The sequence below is a fragment of the Falco naumanni genome, chromosome 7, assembly GCF_017639655.2.
Source record: "Falco naumanni isolate bFalNau1 chromosome 7, bFalNau1.pat, whole genome shotgun sequence".
In the NCBI taxonomy this organism is placed as follows: domain Eukaryota; kingdom Metazoa; phylum Chordata; class Aves; order Falconiformes; family Falconidae; genus Falco; species Falco naumanni.
The window spans coordinates 28,584,367-28,605,324 of NC_054060.1; the positions used below are offsets into that span (position 1 = coordinate 28,584,367).

The 20,958-nt window shown below is 37.0% G+C and overlaps 1 protein-coding gene across 1 annotated transcript in view; it reads left to right on the forward strand.

The window, feature by feature from the left end:
- ADSS1 (adenylosuccinate synthase 1) overlaps nt 1-18,898 on the forward strand; it is a 31,828-nt gene extending 12,930 nt beyond the window's left edge. The window contains exons 2-13 of the mRNA XM_040601698.1: nt 2,665-2,767; nt 4,180-4,242; nt 5,017-5,067; nt 5,403-5,469; nt 6,590-6,697; nt 7,044-7,125; nt 8,041-8,167; nt 9,310-9,464; nt 10,649-10,773; nt 12,728-12,825; nt 14,009-14,158; nt 15,587-18,898. Of these exons, the coding sequence (XP_040457632.1) occupies nt 2,665-2,767; nt 4,180-4,242; nt 5,017-5,067; nt 5,403-5,469; nt 6,590-6,697; nt 7,044-7,125; nt 8,041-8,167; nt 9,310-9,464; nt 10,649-10,773; nt 12,728-12,825; nt 14,009-14,158; nt 15,587-15,639 (1,182 nt within the window). The 3' untranslated portion in view covers nt 15,640-18,898. The remainder of the gene's footprint in view (nt 1-2,664; nt 2,768-4,179; nt 4,243-5,016; nt 5,068-5,402; nt 5,470-6,589; nt 6,698-7,043; nt 7,126-8,040; nt 8,168-9,309; nt 9,465-10,648; nt 10,774-12,727; nt 12,826-14,008; nt 14,159-15,586) is intronic.
- The last annotated feature ends 2,060 nt before the right edge of the window (nt 18,899-20,958 follow it).

The following is a 20,958-nucleotide window of genomic DNA, read 5'->3' on the forward strand; positions in this document are numbered from 1 at the left end:
AACTCAAGTAAAATTAGAAAAGGAGTAGATACCTTGTAATATCTGAGCTATTTGACTGCCAATATGCTGTTAGAACAGCTATGAATGTGAGAAATTACTGAGAGGACTAGATAACAAGGTATCTTATCACATCAGTGGTATATTTTGTAAGTTCAGTCCTGGCTGGCAATTAAGTGCTCTGCTACAACTTTAATTGAGCTGTAAAAATACACTCAGAAGTCACTTTTTTTAGGAAATGCAGACCAACATGAGCAGTGCACAAAAACTGTTCCAGAGTTATCAACGCTAGCTTTAAATTAGAGAAGTGCTGTTTTATAAGGTCGGTCACTGAATTCTTGATTTATATTATCAGTCTAGAGAGACTGAAAGTGGATTCAGAAATTTTGGCAATTAAAGGATGTATCATAGCTGCTGATGTTTCTGTGCTTCAGCATTTTTTTTTGTATGTCAGCTTTCACAGCTGATTGATTAAATGTCTCTTTTAAAGCATTTGCCAAGGAAAGAGACAGCATTTGTCTGGGTGTCAGTTATTCAGGAAAATTATCAAAACCATAAGCATTGTCATGCAGGTATATCTCACCTTCTAAAATTCTAGGATACAAGAAAACACTTCTGGCTATAATTTAAGAATGCTGTTATTTCAGATTGTGAATCCTCAAGCCTGATTTCATTTGTTCATATTCATGTTGATTAAGGAAAGCAGCTTGTAATAACTGTAGTATGAGTTGACAGCAAATAGTTTTGAAGAAGCCTGGTTCCCCATTTTTTTGGGAAACGTGAAAGTTGTTGTTTGTAGAAATTACATCAGTATTAGATGGAGTTCACTCTTAAGTTTCCATCTTGCTGCCGTCTATAGGCAAGCAAAAAAGGAAAGCTGATTGTCTCAGATGTTACTACCACTTTCTCAAGCCTGATTCTGCTATAATAAAATTAACTCATGTTTCAACCACTGCATTCCATCCAGTCTCAGGCCTCTTAAATATCACGTAAAGGAGTCCCCTGCATGATTTAATAGCCTGCTAGATAGTTCAGTACCTTAAACTAGATCCGGGTCCTACAACTGACTTATTGTATCTGGGAGGCAGGCTGAACACCCAGGATGGTTCTGCTTTCTTCAGAGGTCTCTGGACAAGTTATAACTCTGTATTAGCAGGACACTTGGGAGTCCTTTCCAGCTCAAGGATGAGCTACGCAGCAGTTTGCTAAATCAAGTGAGATTTGTGCATGCACCAGTTTGTTACAACTACTCAGCTGCCACTTAGCAGATTATCTGTTTAAACTTCATTGTTGAGCTCGCATCTTCCAAAACATGAGGCTTACTTTTGTCATATTTAAAGGCATATTTATTAATGTTTTCCTCCATCCCATTTCTTTAAAAAAAAATTGATTTTTGTTTAAATAACCTGCAGCTTTTATTTTCTTAATGTTGTGTTTCAGTAGATATTCACATTTTTGAAAGAAGTGTCAGTTGCCATTTTTCTGTATATTATATGCAAACAAATGGGCAAATGAGTAAATGAAGAGTAGATGAAACTCTCAAACATGTTAGATTATTAATTTTTATAGATGACTGTCAGTTTTCAGAGTTTTCATAGAACAACTCTACGTATTCAGCCAACACTCTTTATTTATTTGCAAATTACCAGTGACGGTTTCAGTTCTACTTCCAGGAGATGACTTCATTCTAGACACTTATACATCATTTGTGTATAATCCATGAAGATTTGTAATCATTTTGAACAATGGAAGGCCTATAGCACCAGGGCAGGCAAGTACTCAGATTTCCCAACCTTATCATCAGGAGAAAAAGTTACATCATGACAGAACAGCAGCAAACATCAAGCCTGTTGAGAAAACTGGAACTTCAATTTTTAAAACTTTTTACTCTTTCTGTTCAAATCAGCTCATGATCTTGATTTACTCACCTCTTCCCAAGTTTGTGTGTTCAAGTCATCATTCTCTTTTAAAGCTGTTTCCGAAAAATTAGTTTCTTGAGGAAAATACCAGCTCCCATTCTCAGGTCTGGTAGATAGTTGTGTAAGGTATGAGTTGTAGCAGACACCATAAAGTGGTGGTGGTGTTAACTGGGAAGTTCATACCTTGACAAGGAGATTTTGTGAAGCTGCAAAGACTACGTATACTCCCAACTTTATGCAGACCTTCCATCTTGATAGAAGCAGTAGCTGTTTGCAGGTGGGCAGGCAGGAGGAGCTTCCATTCGAAAGGAAATACTGGGTGTTGTAGGTTTAAACCTGAAGAAATGACCATGCACAGAAGATGCCCAGAAAAGATGGGACTGTGTAGGCATGTCAGAGACAGGACTCTGTGGGTGGTAGTTCGATCCAGTTTTGTTCCCAGAAAGCTTCAGTTCTCTTCTAGCTTCTGCCACCACTCCTGCATTTACTCTTGCTCTGCCCCAGTTCTAATGGTGTCATTCTGCTTTGTAATTCTACACAGTCCTGCTGAAATCTGTCAGCCCCCTAATTGTCCTGTCTGAGCCTTTTTTTCAATACTACAGCATCTCAGGAACCTATAAGGTGGAGAAAACAGTGACCTAAGACATGAATGTATAAAGACAGAAAGATGATCTTCTCAGATCATCTGCTGAGAGTTCAGAGTGGTGATATAAGACTGTTAATCTTCAGGTGTTTCTTTCTGTTGCAGGGTGGGAATAACGCAGGCCATACTGTGGTTGTTGATGGGAAAGAATATGATTTTCACCTATTTCCTAGTGGCATCATTAATCCAAAGGCAATTTCTTTTATTGGTAAGACTATTTTGGAACTTATTAAATAAAATAACATCACATGGTGGGTAGCTGCAACCGTATTTTATAGTAGCAAGCAAAGACAGACATATAGGTAACTGTTAGGTTTGCTTTAGCTTCAGCTGTTTGAAGTTTATTTCACTGCTGCTTTAACATGAAGAGTTACACTACTTCCAGTATCAGTTTAGTTTCTGCTACTAGAAGACTGGAAGTTTCTTTCTATTTGTTGTACTTCCTTACACTTTATGGTACAAGTTTGGAATCCATCCTCTACTTGTGCACTCCTTTTATACTTGCAGAAATATATATGCTATTCTTTGAGGACACAACCCCAGCACTTAAGCTAAATAAATAACATAACTTAAGTCTGGCATCTCCTTACTGACTTTCCAGAAACAGGCCCCAAGATATAGGGCTCTGCTTGGAGGGCTGTCATCCAGCCTCCTTTTTGTTCACATTACCAACTGTTTAAGGTGACGTTGTATTTCACTGTAAAGACACTCAATGCAGATGGCATCATAAAAATGTTTGCATTGCTTACTGGACATTAAGCTCATATTTAAGTGGTAGGCAAATTTAAACCTTTTACTTGTGACAGAAAAATATATACAAAATGTGCAAGAAATGAGTGTTAAGTTTTAGTGAGTCATGGTGTTTCAGTTTTGTTTCATTTTATAATTTCCAAATGGATGATTTAAATGCATGAAACATACTTTTTCTGTCTGCTAGATATGGTGTATTGTCTCACTTTCTGATTTACTCCCTTGCCAGTTAGTAAAGACTATAACTTAAGTTGTCCTAAATTTAGGGTGAGGCAGGCTCTTGCATATATTTCTGACGTTCCTAAGAAGGAAGCAGCAGCTGTTTCCAGCCCACTACATCACTAATTTTCCATGTCTCATCAGCAATGCTCTGTATTGCTTGTGGATTCGATATTGCAGCTCAAAAACAGGGAGAAGGCATTGCTAATGTATTACAACACTAGTTTGGGCTGAGTTTAAAACAAATATGTGAATATTGAAGAAAACTTAAATATCGTCACACAGGCTTGTCAGTGTTGTAAGGCCACAGGCTTCTTTGAGCTTTTACAAGTGAACAATTGAGGCTGAAGTTGTGGTTGAAAGTCCACCACAAAGAAAGGCAAGAATTCGCTTACCTCAGCTGGCTTCAGAGCAGGCCCAGCATTCACATCTGAAACAGGCAAGCTCTGTTTTCTCTCTGTTTTAGCAGGCTTGTAGCTGCTTACCCAAGATGAGGATTTATCTAAAAAGTTCTCAAGATCGCTTTGTGAGAAATATGAGAAACTTGGTCTTTTTAAATAAAACTTCAGGCAGCAAGTGTTTACATGCCTTACATCCTACAAATGAGTATTTTATTTCCTGCTTTAAAATAAATAATTTATGTTCCTAAAGGTAATGGAGTGGTTATACATTTACCAGGCCTGTTTGAAGAAGCTGAAAAGAATGAAAAGAAAGGTTTGTATTGAGTCATTTTTAACCTTTCTTTATACTGGCAGCAGGTTGAGGGTTTTTTTTAAGCCTTTGCTTCTGACCATAAATACTCAATGCAATAACATTCTGGATTTGAAATAATGAGGAAAACCATATTAAAAATGTTGAATTGTATTGTAGTTTTCAGACAGATTGTCAAAAGCCATCTTTTAATGGGTTTTCAGGGAGTTTTATAGCATTTGATAATACTTTAGATAGTTAATAAATTGCCACACACTTTAGAAAAGCTTCCTGTCACCTCAAAGTGAGATGATTTAACCCAGAGTTTCTGTGTCCCCATTTCTGTGCCCAAATGTAAACTCACTTGGTTCTACTTTGGGCAAGGCTTTGGACCAGATGACCTTCTAAGGTCCTTTGCATCGTAAATCGGTTTATGATTGTATATATAAAAATTCTCTACTTTCTGAGGCACAAATGAAGTCTAAGTGATTTATCATACAGTGATTATGCATTAAATAAGAATGTTTCCTTAAAATTAGAATTATGTGTAAGCCACACAATTCTGGCATTAAGAAGAAGTGAGTATCTTTATCCATAACAAAATGAGAAAGCTGGAAAAGTAAAAAATGAGAAAAGTTTAATAAAAACGTTGCTGATATTTGATACTATGGATTATCCATTTTGTCTTTAAGAAGCTATGTGAACTAGAAGAAGGACATAGAAAAACTAAAAGCAAACCTCAAAAGTCTGGCCAGTCAGCCCAGCTGAAATCCTACTTTTCTTTATATCTTCTGACAGGTTTAAAAGATTGGGAGAAAAGACTGATTATATCAGATAGAGCACATATAGGTAAGTGATGATGGAAGGGGAGAAAACTCATAGAGGTTTGCTTAGCTTATGGTGCTAAACTACGTTATTACTCCACAGAGCGGTCATTTATTTGATCTAATACGGCTTCTTTATATGTTGTGTATCTAAAGCATAATCATAGAATTTGTATTCACTAAAGAGTAATGTTTTACATGTTTTCACAGTGTTTAAGGAATACTTGCTTTGTTTTCATGTAGGGAGGCCTGTGCACTATCAATGATAACAAAGCCTTTCTCTTGGAATTGTAGATGTCTGTGATTTAAATAATGTTTTTCTTTGGTCTCCCACTGTGTCCATTTGATTTTCCATTGCAGTGTTTGACTTTCACCAGGCAGTAGATGGGCTCCAGGAAGTGCAACGTCAAGCACAAGAAGGAAAAAAGTAAATATTTTGAGCACCTTCATTTAATGAATAAGTATGCAAATTTGAAAAACTGGTGTGATTTTGGAAAGCAGAAATGCATCTCTAAAGAGCCTTGCTGATGTTAGTAATTCTGTGACTCTGTCTTGCTCCTGTTTATGTTAGTGAACAAACTGAGGTATTACTGAAAAGGCAGGGTATGAATTCTTATATTTCCTTTTTCCAGTTCCCTGCAGCGTATAGAGAGATTTTGAAATTTCTACCAAATCCTCACAACTGATTTCCATTAACATGATGCTAAACATCCAGTTTGATATCAGGCTAGTGATGCTTTTTTGAATCAGGCCCCTGAAGCATTGATGCAATTTACTGTATATTTGCTTGTACTTCATGGAGATGGTAGTTTCTATTTCAATTTTAATCTTACACTTTAGCACAGTATGTAACTATTTGTACTTTGTTATTCTGGTTTCTGAGAGACAAAGGGTAATGTGGACACACTGTATTTTTCTCTGTCTGTTAGGTTTTGATCCCATTGGACAATTTCAGCCAAACTTAAGATACAAATAGAGATCTCAAAATTACTGTATTTCTAAAATGCACATGAAAATAGGCATGCAGGTAGGGAAACAGTTTCATTTTTATCCTCATCAAGGTAAAGACTGCAACAGTTCATAGGACAGAGATCGTTTGAATAATGCAAAGCCATAGGAAACCAGTTTGATCGCTCACAGAACTGGTTGTTGTTTATAACTGTAGGCAGTGCTGCAACTGTGAACATGTGAAAATTACATTTGTTTCCTCTTGTTTGTGGTAAGGGATGTAGTAGTACCACAGGGAGAGTACAGTAACCATTATTACTGTATAATACATGTATATACACACATCGTTTCAACTAAGCTTGTGTCAGTCAGACCCGAGGCTTAATGCTTTACTGCATGCTGTGAATATTAGCAATATTTATGCAAATCCACTGGAGCATGAAAAATGCTATATATTATTATAGAACTGTAATAATTTTTTAATGTCTCAGACTTCCTGCCCAGTATATGATATACTGAAGAGCTTTAACAAAATTACTTAGCATAGAGTATATTTTTTAATATATTTATACATGTTTGGGGTGGTTCTTCTTAATCAGTATTGGCACAACAAAGAAGGGGATTGGACCAACATATTCTTCCAAAGCAGCACGAACAGGCCTTCGAATTTGTGACCTCCTTTCTGACTTCGATGAATTTTCTTCAAGGTACAACTATTTTAATTTCTAAATGTTAATGTTAGAGTGATACATTTTGGCTGATAGATGTGCTTTTAAGAAGATGTTTTTAAATACATCTGAATTTTATATATGAATTGTCTAGAAGGAGAAGAAAACTGAAAAGGATGTGTGTATATTGATACTACTTCACAGAGTTTCTCCTAATTTAAAATACAGTTTTCTACATTGAGAAGTACACTGGCTGATGTATTGAAATTGTGGGTATTTTTCTCCCTATAGCTCTCAGTATATACTGTATATAATCTGAGTTCTTGCCAAAAGTTCTATGAACAGTAGTTATGTCCTTCATAGATACGATTTCAATATTTTACAGATTTAAAAATCTGGCACAACAATACAAGTCAATGTTTCCCACCTTGGAAATAGATATAGAAGGACAATTGAAAAAGCTAAAGGTAAGGATTTAACACTTGTAATATTTGTTCAGTTTCAGGGAAAGTATAGAAGAATGACGAGGACAACTACTTACAAAACCTAATTCATTAATTTAAATTAAAAATGCATATCTTCATTGTTTGAAGGGTTTTAATAGGCAGCAGCTATGCACTGCAAAAAATGTTCTCTTATTGTGGGCATCAAAATAAATTTAGTGGATGATTTAATTATCTATAATATTTTACTTTTCTTAACATAACTGTTGTGTTAAAGTAGCCAAGCGAATGCAGGGTGACACTTCCAGTTAGCTGTCTCCAGCCATGACTGATCTAGTCTGTCTGAGAGACTTCCATCGTTATTGAAGAATTGTTTGTGGAAGCTGTGTTTCAAGATCTTGCTATTATAAGAAAAACATCTTTTTATACATAAATTCAAAAGAGCCACTATAGTAGAACATCTTCTTTCGTGAATATGGAAGAAAAAGGATGTTAAGAAAATTTCTTACCTTTCCCAGGTTTTGGCTGATAATTGTTCAAAGCTGACACCCTACCTTTAAAGATATTCTTTAATATTAGTGAGTAGTGGTTTGGTTTTTTTTTTCTTTTGGAGCTTGCTCTACTAAGTCCCCCTCTCTGTCTAAACTTTACACACATTATATAGAAACTATATCAATAAAATAAGTAGATGTACAACATCTGTGTGAATAGAAATGGTGCAGAAATTATGGCATTCTAATGCCGTAATAAGTCATGTTTTCTTATGTGAGTAGCTCAATACACTGAACCTTTAACTAAAGGTTGTATTTTTCAAGTAAAATACAGTTATGGAGGCTGGTGTGTTAGGGTTATCTGTATGTTCCATGTTTCAAAAGTGAACACTGTTCCCTGCTTCCCACCGTTGTCTGAGGAAGCTGACATTTCCACTCAAATTGGCAGGCGTATGCTGAAAAAATAAGACCCATGGTTCGAGATGGTGTCTATTTTATGTATGAAGCCCTTCATGGCTCTCCAAAGAAGATTCTTGTTGAAGGAGCCAATGCAGCATTACTTGATATTGACTTTGGTAAGTTAAATTCTAAACTCAATTTAACTCTGAAGAGATGAGTTTTATTTAGATTTGTGTTTATATAAGCAGGAAGATAGAGAAACAAAATAGTACAGATCTTCCAAAAGTAGAGTAAGGCAGAGATTGTATCATTAACGGGATCGAATGCTTAGGGTTTAAATATCATTTTTTACTGAAGTTTATTCCAGTGGAGTTGAAATTTCACTCTAGATACTGTCTTTATTGCTTCTAAATGTGTGTACGATGCACATTGCCATACATTCCAGGCACTCGTAGTGCTGCTGAGATAATTCCCCTGCAGTGGAGGGAGGATTAAACTGGTGCAGATAACCTGTAAGTCTAGCTTCTTCAGTTGATGTCTGCTCTGCTCTCTTACCAAAAGTCTAATTAAACGACTTAGGTCTCCATGAAGATGAAATTAAGAGCTGGAGAGATTTTCTAAGATCATTAATAACCTCTTAAGTCTTAGACAATTTGCTGCAGATACAGAGTTACTTTTGTAGAGCGCTGGGAATGTCAGACTGTGACCTTTACACCAGGCTCTCCATGGACGTAGTGAAATATTTTCTCTGGTACACAGGACAGTGGAAAAAGCTTTGCACAGCAGCATCATCCTATAATAGATCCAGTGCCTAATGGAAGTAGTATGGAGATGCTTTTAAATTTATGCCTTGTGGGCATTCCTCAGTGGAAGCTGGAAAGAATGAATGCAGAAAAGCTGACACATTGGAACAGGTAGCACATACTTGATAGATCTGTAAATATAGGAAAATACTATATTTTCTTATTTGTCTTTGTGAACTTCTTGCTCACTAATAATAAGCTTATATAAATTGTCAGGATGAGTAAGCTATTTGAGTGGAAAAAATCCTTCATTTTAAGGGGTTTCTGTGGAGCACAGAAATCTAAATACATATTATTCACTACAGGAGGAAGCAGTTTAGGTAAGAATGGGTAAATTTGTTCTCTTAAAAGCAAAATGGGAGCATGCAGTAAGAAGAATTTGCCCCGCTTTTTGGCTGCTGTTTGTTTAGCTGTAACCAAACATACAGGTGAAAATCTCCTTTTAACTCAAAGGAAAACCAGTCTTTGTTTCTTATCATTGCTGAAACGGAGTTGTGCTGTTGTGTGTTTGACAGGCACATATCCTTTCGTGACTTCATCGAACTGCACTGTAGGCGGTGTATGCACTGGACTTGGTGTTCCTCCTCAGCATGTTGGTGACGTGTATGGTGTGGTGAAGGCATATACTACTCGGGTGGGAATTGGAGCCTTCCCCACTGAGCAGATTAATGTAGGTTTAATGTTATGAAATGCAGTATATACGGTTGCCAAAAAATATGGTCAATGGAATGGGATAAGGGTATACCAATGATAAATAAGCACTGTGATAATAATGCTGAGCAATCGCACTCGGAAGAGAGGAGAATTACGTCATAAACTTAAGGTTTCAGAGGAGAGAAACAATAGAAAATGATGTTACATTACAGTGACCACGCTTCTGTTGTAATGAATGATGTGAAAACAGATTTCATCATTTTATGTAATATTAGGTGCACTTTTCAGTGGCAAGAGTTTGTTGTGGACTGAAACTTGTCAGTGCATCACAGGAAAACTTAAACTACAAGATACAACTTCTGTGCTTAACAGCCTGTGTTCTGTGTGATTTGGAGAATAAATGTGGTGTGTGCATCAGCCAGTCATGCACAAATAGATCAATAAAAAGAAGTGGAGAGATTCTGATTCTTTTAAACTGTCTATTGTATTTTCATTATCAAGAACCTAAAAAGCTCAGGGTATCGATTATGCGCTACACACAGAGCAATCTCTAGGTCAGTGGTCTGAATCTAATGTAAGGATTTAGCCACTATAATCCTTTCTCTAACGGCTCAAATGAATTGGTGATATCCTTCAGTTTTATGAATCATGAGAGTAAAGTTTCTTCCTCATTTTTAACACATAATAAATGCTGCCAGCCAGAAGGGAACAGTCAGCAGTCTTCTATTGTGGTAGAACCTATGAGCCCTGGGCATGGTCAAGGAGTCTGTTGACCTCGACGTCATACAGACATTGCTCTTGTCCCAAGCATTTACAGTCGCGCCCCCCCCCCCCCCCCCCAATAGATGCCAAAAGACCAAATGAAGAAATTAAACACACAATTAAAAACAGGGCTGAAATGTCAAGGAAATTTTCCTGTCAGATGAAGAAGGAAGGAAAGTGTCTCCTTATAACCACTTCATGTTCTGTTAAGTGTTTTGGAAGCGCTAGTGATTGAAAAGCAAAAATCCTGTGCATGAAGGGCTTTATTCTCTGCCTTAGTTCCCTCCTAATGAAACTTAATTATTTTTTCTTTTTCTTTTTGTACAAAAAAGCCTTGGAATTGAACAACTGTATTTTTCTTGTTAGCAATCTATATTTATTTATATTGGTTTTCCTATTTTTCAGTGAAATACCATCAGTATTCTTTCTGTCTTTTAGGAAATTGGAGATCTTTTACAGTCCCGTGGCCACGAGTGGGGAGTAACGACAGGCAGAAAGAGACGCTGTGGCTGGTTAGATCTTGTCATTTTGAAATATGCTCATATGATCAACGGATTCACTGCGTAAGCATCACAGATTTTGCGCTACATTTGGAAGTGATAATTTTGTGCTTCGCAGAATAAATATGTAGGTAACATTAATATAAAGTCCAGTAAAGTGTTACATTTTAAGCAGTAAAATAATTCACAATGGGCAACTGAGAATCGTCTTGATGCTATTAATAATCTAATTACTTTGACTTTTTTTTGTTCAAATCAAGTGATTTTACAACATCGTAGCAGTGACTTTTTTCACGTTTCCATTTTGCTTACATCAAATGGCCAATGTAGATGGGACCAATATAGTAGTTTTCTGACAGTATGCTCTAGTATTCTTGACAGTGCTTTTGTATTGACTTCTGTTGTGATCTAAAAGCTGCTGGTTTTGAGCTTTGGTTGACTCTAGTGGATCATACCTGTAGGGCCAATTCTGCATCATTTGGAACCCCTACTTCTTTAAGTGAAATAAGTGGGATGACACGAAGGGTACGGCAACTGGCACAGCTTTCATTCCAATCCCAACAGGTTCATGTATTTACAAAGATGCAGTCTGATATTGCATTATAAATTCTGCTTTTAATGGGCTAAGATTTATTCTCTTCAGGACTAAGTGACATACTTGGTTGATAAATTATTTTATAATACAAAGTACATATTAAAATGACATTTTAAAGGAAAAACGGCTGTTTAAAAGAAGTGTTCAAGACCATAATGCCTTCAAGCTAGCTTATGTCTAATGCTAAAATGCTAGTAACTATCACAAGCCATTAATTTATAACTAATTACCAATCTGTATTTTCAGAAAGGTTGCAAAAGTTTCATTACAGGTTTGTTCATATAAAGTGCATCCAGGCAAACTTCTTCACATATCCAAACATGTGACCTTGGGCATTTTAATGTCTGAGACTTATGCAGGTGATGTCACAAAGGAACAATGACCTTTGTTAATTTATCAGAAGGGTTTTTCATTTTTTTTTCCGTTGGATTTATGTTTCTCTTTAACTTACACAGCTCTAGTTTATATGGAAATAGTATTAGGAAGGTGTCATGTTTCCTTCCATTTCAGTTCTATACAATTACTGCACTTCTATCAACAAAACTATTTCACCTCTAGTAACTGTGACAGCTAAAAAACATGGGGAGATAAAACTTCTAAAAAGTTGGATGAACTGGCTCTATACTGCTTCTTTCCCAAAAGGTCTTTTTATTTAATCATTGTGCACGTCACATGCTTACTGAGCACATATAGCATGGACTATTATGCACATACCTGTCTAAATCCTTTGCTACTCATATTCTTACCAGACAAGGTTTGGCATATTGTTTCTAGAAAATTTGACTAGTTTTAAAATGCAATTTTATTCTGATCAGTGAATGCTACAGTGTCTTTTTGAGGTTCCATTTCTGTGTTCAAATGTGTTCATTCACAAGATGAAAAAGGTTCAGAAAACTGACAACCCTGATGGCACGGCCCAGGCACTGAAAGTCAGGCTGGGATCCTTCCTACTGAACTGTATACATGATTTTAGTAGCCACGTTATGCTTGTGAAGTATGTTTTAAAAGTGTAGTTTAGTAAATAAGTCTGCCTTATAGTTGGTGTAAATTAGTAGGAGTAAAAGAAATACTCCCTTAGCAGCGATGTAAATGCCATCATGCACACCTAAACCAAGTCCAGCAAGTGCCACTTTACATAGTCAGCTTTCACTGCATTTTCATGCAGTGAATTGAGTACTGGGCCCCTGCATGAGCAGCTAAGCATTTGGAAATGTCTTAGTAACTCAGTCGTGTATTCATCCTAGAAGCGTGAATTCAATTAACAATGTTCATAGTTTAATATATTTGTGTACTTCTGCTTGCTGGGTTGCCTGAGCTGGATTTGTGAATACAAAACTAGAAAGGAAAAAACCACCAAACTCCTAAAGAGGAGATTAATCATGTGTGTATCTAACCAGTTGGTTTTTTTTTTTTTCTGTTCAGTTTGGCATTAACAAAACTGGATATTCTTGATGTCCTTGATGAAATTAAAATTGGTGTTGCTTACAAATTGGGTGGAAAAAGAATACCCTATTTTCCAGGTATGTTGTTAAATATGTATGTTCATTTCTCTCTTTCCTGCCTGTTAAGTCACACCTGTTGGGAAAGACTGTTTGCTTTTTAAAATTGGGCTCTATTTCTTTTTCATTAGGCCTTCTGTAGAAATTTGTGGAACTGTAGTATCAGTATAAAGACTTCGGTATCAGTACATTAACATTTTCCGTTCACCTTGCATCTCTATGTATAATGACAAAGTTCAGAGCAAATAAAATCTTGTGTTAGGGCCTCTGTGTCTTGTCCCATTAGATATTTTTTGTACTGACAACACCAGGGATATGAAAGTCAGCAGGACTCAAGTCAGTGACTGTGGTCATTGGCAATAGCCTTTAATGAAGTAAAGTAAAAATAAAAGCAGTGCTTAAGCTGTCCAGAAATGAGACAGATACAAACAGAATCAAGCTGCTCATGGTATACCATCATATAACTGTAATTAACTGCAATAACATTCTGGTTAATAAAAATATATAATGCCTCTCAATGCGATTCATCTTAAAATTTTAAAGATGTAGTAATACATAATCTTCTTACATTAGTGATGTTTTCAAGATACCTGTAACAGTCTGTGTCAAGGTGAGGGGTTTGTTCTGTTGAGATGGGGGGGTTTGGAGGGATGGGGGGTGCTGGTAGCAACCAGCTTTCCCACCAGTGGTGGTAGTTCCTGGCTGTGCACACAGTGAAAATTCCAGTGGGGAGAAGCTTGAAGACATCTAGGTTTTTAGCAAGCCTGATAAAACCATAATTAAATTAGGGTTACTTAGATTAATCTGTAAAGATAAAAACATTTAAAACAGTAGTGCCTTGTCTACAGGAGGACTTCTATTATGTGTAAATCTGAACCAAAGCGGAACTACTAGAAACTTCAAATAATTTGTTTCCTTAAAAATAGTACTGTAGCTTTCTGACAACATAGAGTACATCGTATGGTTTTTAGAAAAGGAAACTGGATTCGTGTGTCCTCTTGAATTGGTTATCTTTCGAAGTAATAAAAATTATTATTAGTAAAGAATGAATGAAAATGAATGAACCAACCAGCAGAAATACTGGGGTTTTTCATTTACCAGACAGTAAACGTTGTCAAAAGACTTTGTTGGTCAAGAACCATAGATGCGTTGTTTTGAGGTAGAGCAGCTAAAATCAATGATGACAAAAATTGTTCTCCCCCAGCTAATCAGGAGATACTACAGAAGGTGGAAGTAGAGTATGAAACAATGCCTGGGTGGAAGACTGACACAACTGGTGCACGAAAATGGGAGGACCTTCCACCCAAGGCCCAGAATTACATCCGCTGTGTGGAAAACCATGTTGGAGTACCCGGTAAATCTTCCTGTAGACGTACATGTGAGGAACACCTATGTAGAAGTGCTCAACTCATTAGTCAGGGAGTGGCTTGATCTGGGCAGGAGGCAATGGAAGTACCTGTAGTTGGGCTGACGATGGTAAATGACAGCTTGCCAAGAAGCAGCAAAGGGTGATGTTCTGCAGAAAGGTTGGCAGTGTTGCAAAGAGCTCCAAGCTGCTGCTGACAAGGATTTAACAGGAAGAAGGTTAAAAGCATATTGCTTTTTGGCAAACTGCCACTTTCTGACAGTGAAAACTTTGGAATCTGTGCACCATGCTTCAGTGCATAGTTAGTCTAATGTCTTAATCTCTTCCTTTCACTTCACTTCCTGCACTACATCCCTGTTTGAACATAGACTTTCCCAGCCCCCTTTTCCATACTTACCTGTATAAGGAGATGTATTGTGTAACAGATACAGGATTGTTTAGCCCAATTCTGTCACTTTGGTCACAGTAAAATTCTCATTTTTCCAATCTCCAAAGGTTAAGCCATCCAGTTTTCTTCAAATCTAATTGCTAGAGCTCTCTCTAGAGGCACCAAGACTGAAGTATGGCATGAACGGTGGAGTTAGGAAGGGAAAATTTCTACAGTAGCAAACTTAAAAAGCTGGCATGTGTGCTGTTTTTTTCCTCCATAAAGCACATCAAATGTCACATCTGGGGAGTACAGCCTAGTTCCAACTGTGGCAATTTCAGTATATTTCATGGATTAGGAAGCAACTGATAGCAGAGCCTGAAACTCAGTGAATGGCCCGTGTGTGGTCATGGACACGGATGAGGGCATTGGGATATGTAAATGAAATTCCCCTTACTTTACTTCTCTGGCTGTCTGTGAAGGCAGGATGCCTTGGTGGGTTTGATGGTGAAAGGAGACCTACCTACAGTCAATTCAATAGTATCTATGGGCAATAAAAACTGTAGTGGAACAATTACAATATTTGGGGTGACTGCTCACACTGTATAATGTTTTTAATTGCGGCCTTATATATTTAAGAATATTTTAGCATGTGTTTGTCACTATCACCTGATCCATATCATGAAGACTTCAGTCTGGCAGAGCTCTTGCTTCTTTGTGAAGGGATTTAGATAGTCATCCTATCACTCAAGACCATAACAGTTAAACCTGCAACAAACATAGTTGACCTTCCGTTAAGCCTTACATCTGCAATGCTTTGTTTATGATATAATTATTTCATACTTTCAAACTTCAGTATATTGTACTTCTAGTCTGGTAGGGCAGCAGGAGTAATGCTATTTTTGACAGTAAAACTTCCTAGCATTGTATTTCAGTACAAAGTTGGCCAGTTTGTGGTGAAGCATCATGAAAGGTGAAAATTATTCCAGTTCATTGATTATAATATTTACTTTCAGTAATTGTTCTAATAGATGTGTTTTTCTCCCTAGTTAAATGGGTCGGAGTTGGAAAATCAAGAGAGTCGATGATCCAGCTGTTTTAATCAAATGAAGAACTTCAGTGAGAGAAGCACAATTTGGCATTCATCTGTTCCTTACTGCTTCTCTTTGAATGGAGATGCTATTTAAAAGAAACATGTTCTTCTAAGAATTGAATAGAAACAAAAATATATTCTATATTGTAACATTTTATTTATCTTTAAGTTTTTAGTAAATTCAGGGTAAAATCTTGGTGGCCATCATAAAAAAAAGTATTCTTAAAAAAAAAGAAAAATATTTTTTTTAAATTTCAGCCATGTTACTATTTGAAAGTATTTTACATCCATATAGTCATTTCTTCTTGCTGAAACCAGTATTAAGCCTTTTCCAGTAGTTACTGGGTAACTTTAGAGTTGTGAAGCTTGGATTTGTTCTTCAGCTTCAAATGTTAAAATGTCTATGTATCTGGGTTGGCACTGGTAAGACAGATACCATGTACTTAAATTGGTTGGATTATACAGATTTTCAGTTTCTAAAATACAGCAGGGTTGGGTAGGTATTTGACTGCCCAAAGCAAAGCAAACACAATTATCTATAGTTCTTAAATAATGATTTTTTAATAACCCACTAAAATGAATGGAGACCAGCTAAAGTATTTTTATCACAGAGCCTGTCCTAGTAACTGAGGTAACATCTGTAGAAAGGTCGAACTGGAGAAAGTTGACCTGTCTTAATAATTCTTCCAAATATCCTGGAGACTGTCAGATGTGCAGTCTTTACTTTATACGGTGGAGAAGGAGTGAGTGAAGGTGGAAGGAAAAAGAGCCCCCAGGGTGCAAAACACATGGGAAGCGTGGAACTGAGACAGTATGCTGTGTTTTCTCAGTGAACCTGAGATATTTCTTCCTGCTCGTGCAGTGATTTCCAAAGTTTTACTGTAGTTCTCTGTTGAGGAGCTTGGGACTTGTGGCTCTGTAAGACACACTTGCTTTCACAGCTCCTAGGTTTCCAAGAATAAATCAATGCATGACTTAATGATGACTGCTGCAGTATTTACACCCCTCACACATTTTGACCTTCCTCAGCAAAATGCAATGCCTATTTATAGAAGGGGATGACATGTGGCAGCCAGGGTTGAGACATGTAGAAGCTGTGGAGAGGTCCAGAATCTTCAAGAATACACTTGGATTTCTTTGTGGATCTTCTAATTCATAATGGTTATGCATCAAGAGCTCTCATAAAAGGCCTAGCTCTGCAGAGGAAAAAAGTTACACTAGAAATGGAGTTATTCCCTAACTGCAAAACTTTTTGAGTAAATGTTCCTTTTCTATATATGTCTCGGAGAGCTATAACAATATTTTTGTATCATTCCCAGGGACTGTGGAAACAGCATCACAACTCCAGTAATACCATTATGTAGTATGTGAAAATAGCCCTTTTCTGAGATGATAACTCCAAGGATACAAAATTACATTCTTTGCATCAGAGATGAGGGAAAAATAAAAACCTGTGCAGAATGTAGTCATACTCATTCCCCTTGTTTTTTATCACTCAGTATTAAGTAACAGTTACTGTTCTAACCCATTTGTGTCAAGAAGCAATTACAGAAGTACCTGTACAAGCACATAGCGAGCACTAAATTTAACTGATTAAACTGATTTACAGATGTCTTGCTACTTGTAAAGCAGAAATCTTACACCTTCTGGCTGCAGTGCTGTCTCTTCAAACCCCAGTTCATCACAGACTGTGGCTTTACGCTACAGGCAAATACCCTTTATCTTGGGGTGGGGGAGCCAAAGCTGTGAATCCTTAATTCAGCTACAACTCCTTTGTCCATCTTTGACAAGTTGTTTAATCTCCTTGCTACTCTTTTTGCAATTTGTGAAATGGCAGTTAGGAATACTTCCTCACCTCTTTTTACAGTGTTTTTTGGAGGTCTCTGGGTTAAGACCTGCAGTCCCTGCTCTGACATCGATGAGGAGGCTCTCCCCATCATATTTGTGGGTGTTGTAATGAAAGAGCAATGAGATTTCTGACCTTATTTAATGTTTGCAAAGCGCTTCTGAAAGATGCTTGGTAAGTGCTAATTATTACAAGCACTGTGAAATGTGCCTCATTTATAGTGAGGTAATTTAAGCATAAGGATGCTTGGAGGTACAGTAATTTTTTGTGTTCACATGGCTTAAGCTTGTGCCGTTGGCCCTACTGGATGATCCAGACCTGTTCCTTTTCTGGGCCCCATCTTCATCAGTGCATTTGTACTAGGAGATTGCCACTATGTTTAAGCTTTGGTTGATTTATAGGCAAAGTCCACGATGACTAACAAGGCACTCGGTGTGCTGAATAACTGGATTAAGTGATCAACTCTAAATGATGTAGTGGGCGTATTGAAAAAAAATCAGGGTTTATGGCTTAATTTTCACAGGATTACTTTCTCTTGTTCACCTAATCTTTTTATTTTCCATTAAGTAATTTTTCCATTAAGTCTCCGTTAGATCTACATTGCCAGTCTTTCCATGCAAGGATTTATCAAAAACCCAGTGATGTTGTCAGTGGGCATGATGTAATGGGCAATCCTCCTGCGACTTATCTGTCACCGTAACGAATAATGTCATGCATTTCATTTCATAGCATGGTTTTTTTTAAATGAAATTTCTACTCCTATTGAATTTCATGTGTTGTCATTGAGTTAAATGTGAATAAGTTCAGGCTTTTACTGAAAAGCTCTTTAACCTACTGAGTGACACAATGCTTAATAAGAACATTTTTATGTAAATTTGCTTTTACTGTGGCTGTTTCCCATGTGTATTACTTTGTATTGAATTTCATTTTAATAACAATCACTGTGATGCATTTAATTTCTTCTTTCTCCCCAGCCGAATGCAATAATAATGATTAAAACTGGTTGATGCATCATCCTGTTAGATATCTGGATGGAAGAATAAGCGTAAATGTCTACCAAAGTGGCGTAATTTGTAGTAAAGATTATAGTTTTTTAGAATTAGCAATTACTGATTCACTCATGCACATTAATGTATTTGACAAATTTTCTCACACTTACCCTTACAACATGGCCTTCACAGTCAGGTATATGCTTCCTAACACATGCAGTATAGGATTTTGAAGCTTATGTAATTTTTAATTTGGCTATATATAGTATTACAGTTCTGGTATAATGCACTTATAAAAGAAAAGAAAATTAAGCATTTCCATAGTAATGTACAAACTATAGTTACACCTTATGCAGATTTTTTCAGATGAATTTTGGATCCACACCTGTTTATTCTGTCCTGCAAAGACATATATTAAACCAATTTAAAGTAACAGTGCTTCGCCTCTATTTCTCCCTTCTTTTTTTTTTCTTTCTTCTTTTTTTTAAACACAATGCACTTCATACAAAAATCTGGTTCAATATTTCATAGATTTTAAAAAGTAACTAGTGGCATTGCTGAATGAATGGTGATTTTCTTTCGATGTACAGATTCTGTTTGGCTTTTTTTTTTACATATTGTATAAACTTTGTTACACCATCCCATTTGCAGATTGACTGGCGATCCACCTTTACCACCAGGGGTTCATGGTTAGTCATCTTTAGTTAGCTCACCTGAGCGAGCAATAGTTTTATGAAGAAAAAACTCATTTTCTAATGAATGCAAAAATGTTATTGCTGTAGCAGCTGGCTCAGAAGAACTGATGTGAACTCCATATAGCTCTTTATCAACAGCCTGTGCTAGAAAGAAAAGGTAGGTGCTGGCTGAGATAAGTAATTATCGCCTCTAAAATTTGGGTGGCCTTCAGAGAAGTACTGTTAGGGCTTTCAGAAGCCTTTATAGAAATCACTCTTTTTCTCATCTGTTTTAGAAGGAGCCTGGAACAGCAGGTGAGTGACCTCCAGTAACTAACAGCAGGTTAATACACAATTCAGGGCAATGGCTGAGAGCTCTATGAGAAATGCTTGGGTAATTAACTAGTGTTTCTTCATTTCCATTGCATCAGTTTATATATATATATATGTATAAATTCACATCGAATGGCCTTTGGTAGCTGAAGCATTGGAAGCAGTTTCATCTAACTCTAAATGATACTGGCAACACCCAAGGCAGCCAGAACCCCCAAAAACTAAGGGAGTCTGTCTTTGCTGAAATTACCCACAGGGAAAACACTCTGGTTTGTTCCTGGTCTAGCTGTTGTCTGTCACCCTGGAGAGCTAAGTCTTAGAATTGGGAGAGATGAAAGAAGATAGACAGCCCAGTAAAAATGGGAACAATATGACTGTCTTGCCTTTGGGAGAGTTGCAACTAATAGATGATTTCCTGCCCCTGCCCACTTCCTAGTAGTACTTAACACGAGGTCAAGCATTAGCCCACTCCTTATTCCTCGTGGAAGGGGCCCAGCTTCCTTTAACATTTCATATCTGTCAGAGAGCTGGTTTCAAGGCTGGTTTGCAAAAGGATGAGCTGACATCACCCTTTTAACCAGGCATCACGCAAGAAAAAAATCCAGCTCCAACCATTTTACGTGTAGAAGTTGTACCAGTTTGTGGTATAGCCACTCTGGGGAGTAGCCTGTGGATTTGTTGGCTACTAATTTAATAGTCTGTTAGTGCTGGTTTTGTCTCTTTATTAGATCCATGTTGCCAATGAAAAAAAGAGGGTCCCTGAGGTGTGGAGCCTGGTTGATCATCACAGTGCTGCATGGCGTTCATGGTGTGTGAGAAGAGGTACTGTACAGCCTGCTTCAGGGAGATCGGAGAATGGGATCTTCCCAAATCACAGGTCCATCACAAACAAGCTTTGTAAGGAACACCTTTTACTCTTGGATGGGGCTGGCTGAACCCTTACATATCACTCAAATTTAAAGTAAAAAATTATCTTTGTAGATGTGAGCCGTAGAGTGAGGCATTAAAGAAGTAAAATCTATGTAAGGATTTCAATACTTTGCTTTTTAATCTCTTAAAAACTCAAAGGAAATCAGTTGTTCTAAAATAGCTTCATGTGTTGTTACTATCTTTACATTTCTGGAGTAAAGACTATGCATCAGTCCTAAGAGACTTTAAGAAAAAAAAGCTAACAAACAGGCAAGAAGGTCTTCCTGTAAGCACGTACACTTTATAGCTTCCTTTAATATAGAAAGTTTTGATGAGCAGCTGTGTTTTTCAGTGGTTGGAAACAGTAGAAATTGTATCACTGTCTGCAAAATGCCTTTGGCAAGGGAATGTCTTTGTCAAGAAAAAATGTAACACTTACTCGAATGTTTTTGCAATCTTGAGATAGCGTACCCTTCCTTTGACAGGCGTTACCTTTTAGAAGTTGAGTACATACACCAGAGTTTACATTACAGTCCTGTAAATAGCGCCTCAGACAACAGTGTTGGGTTTCAGGAGA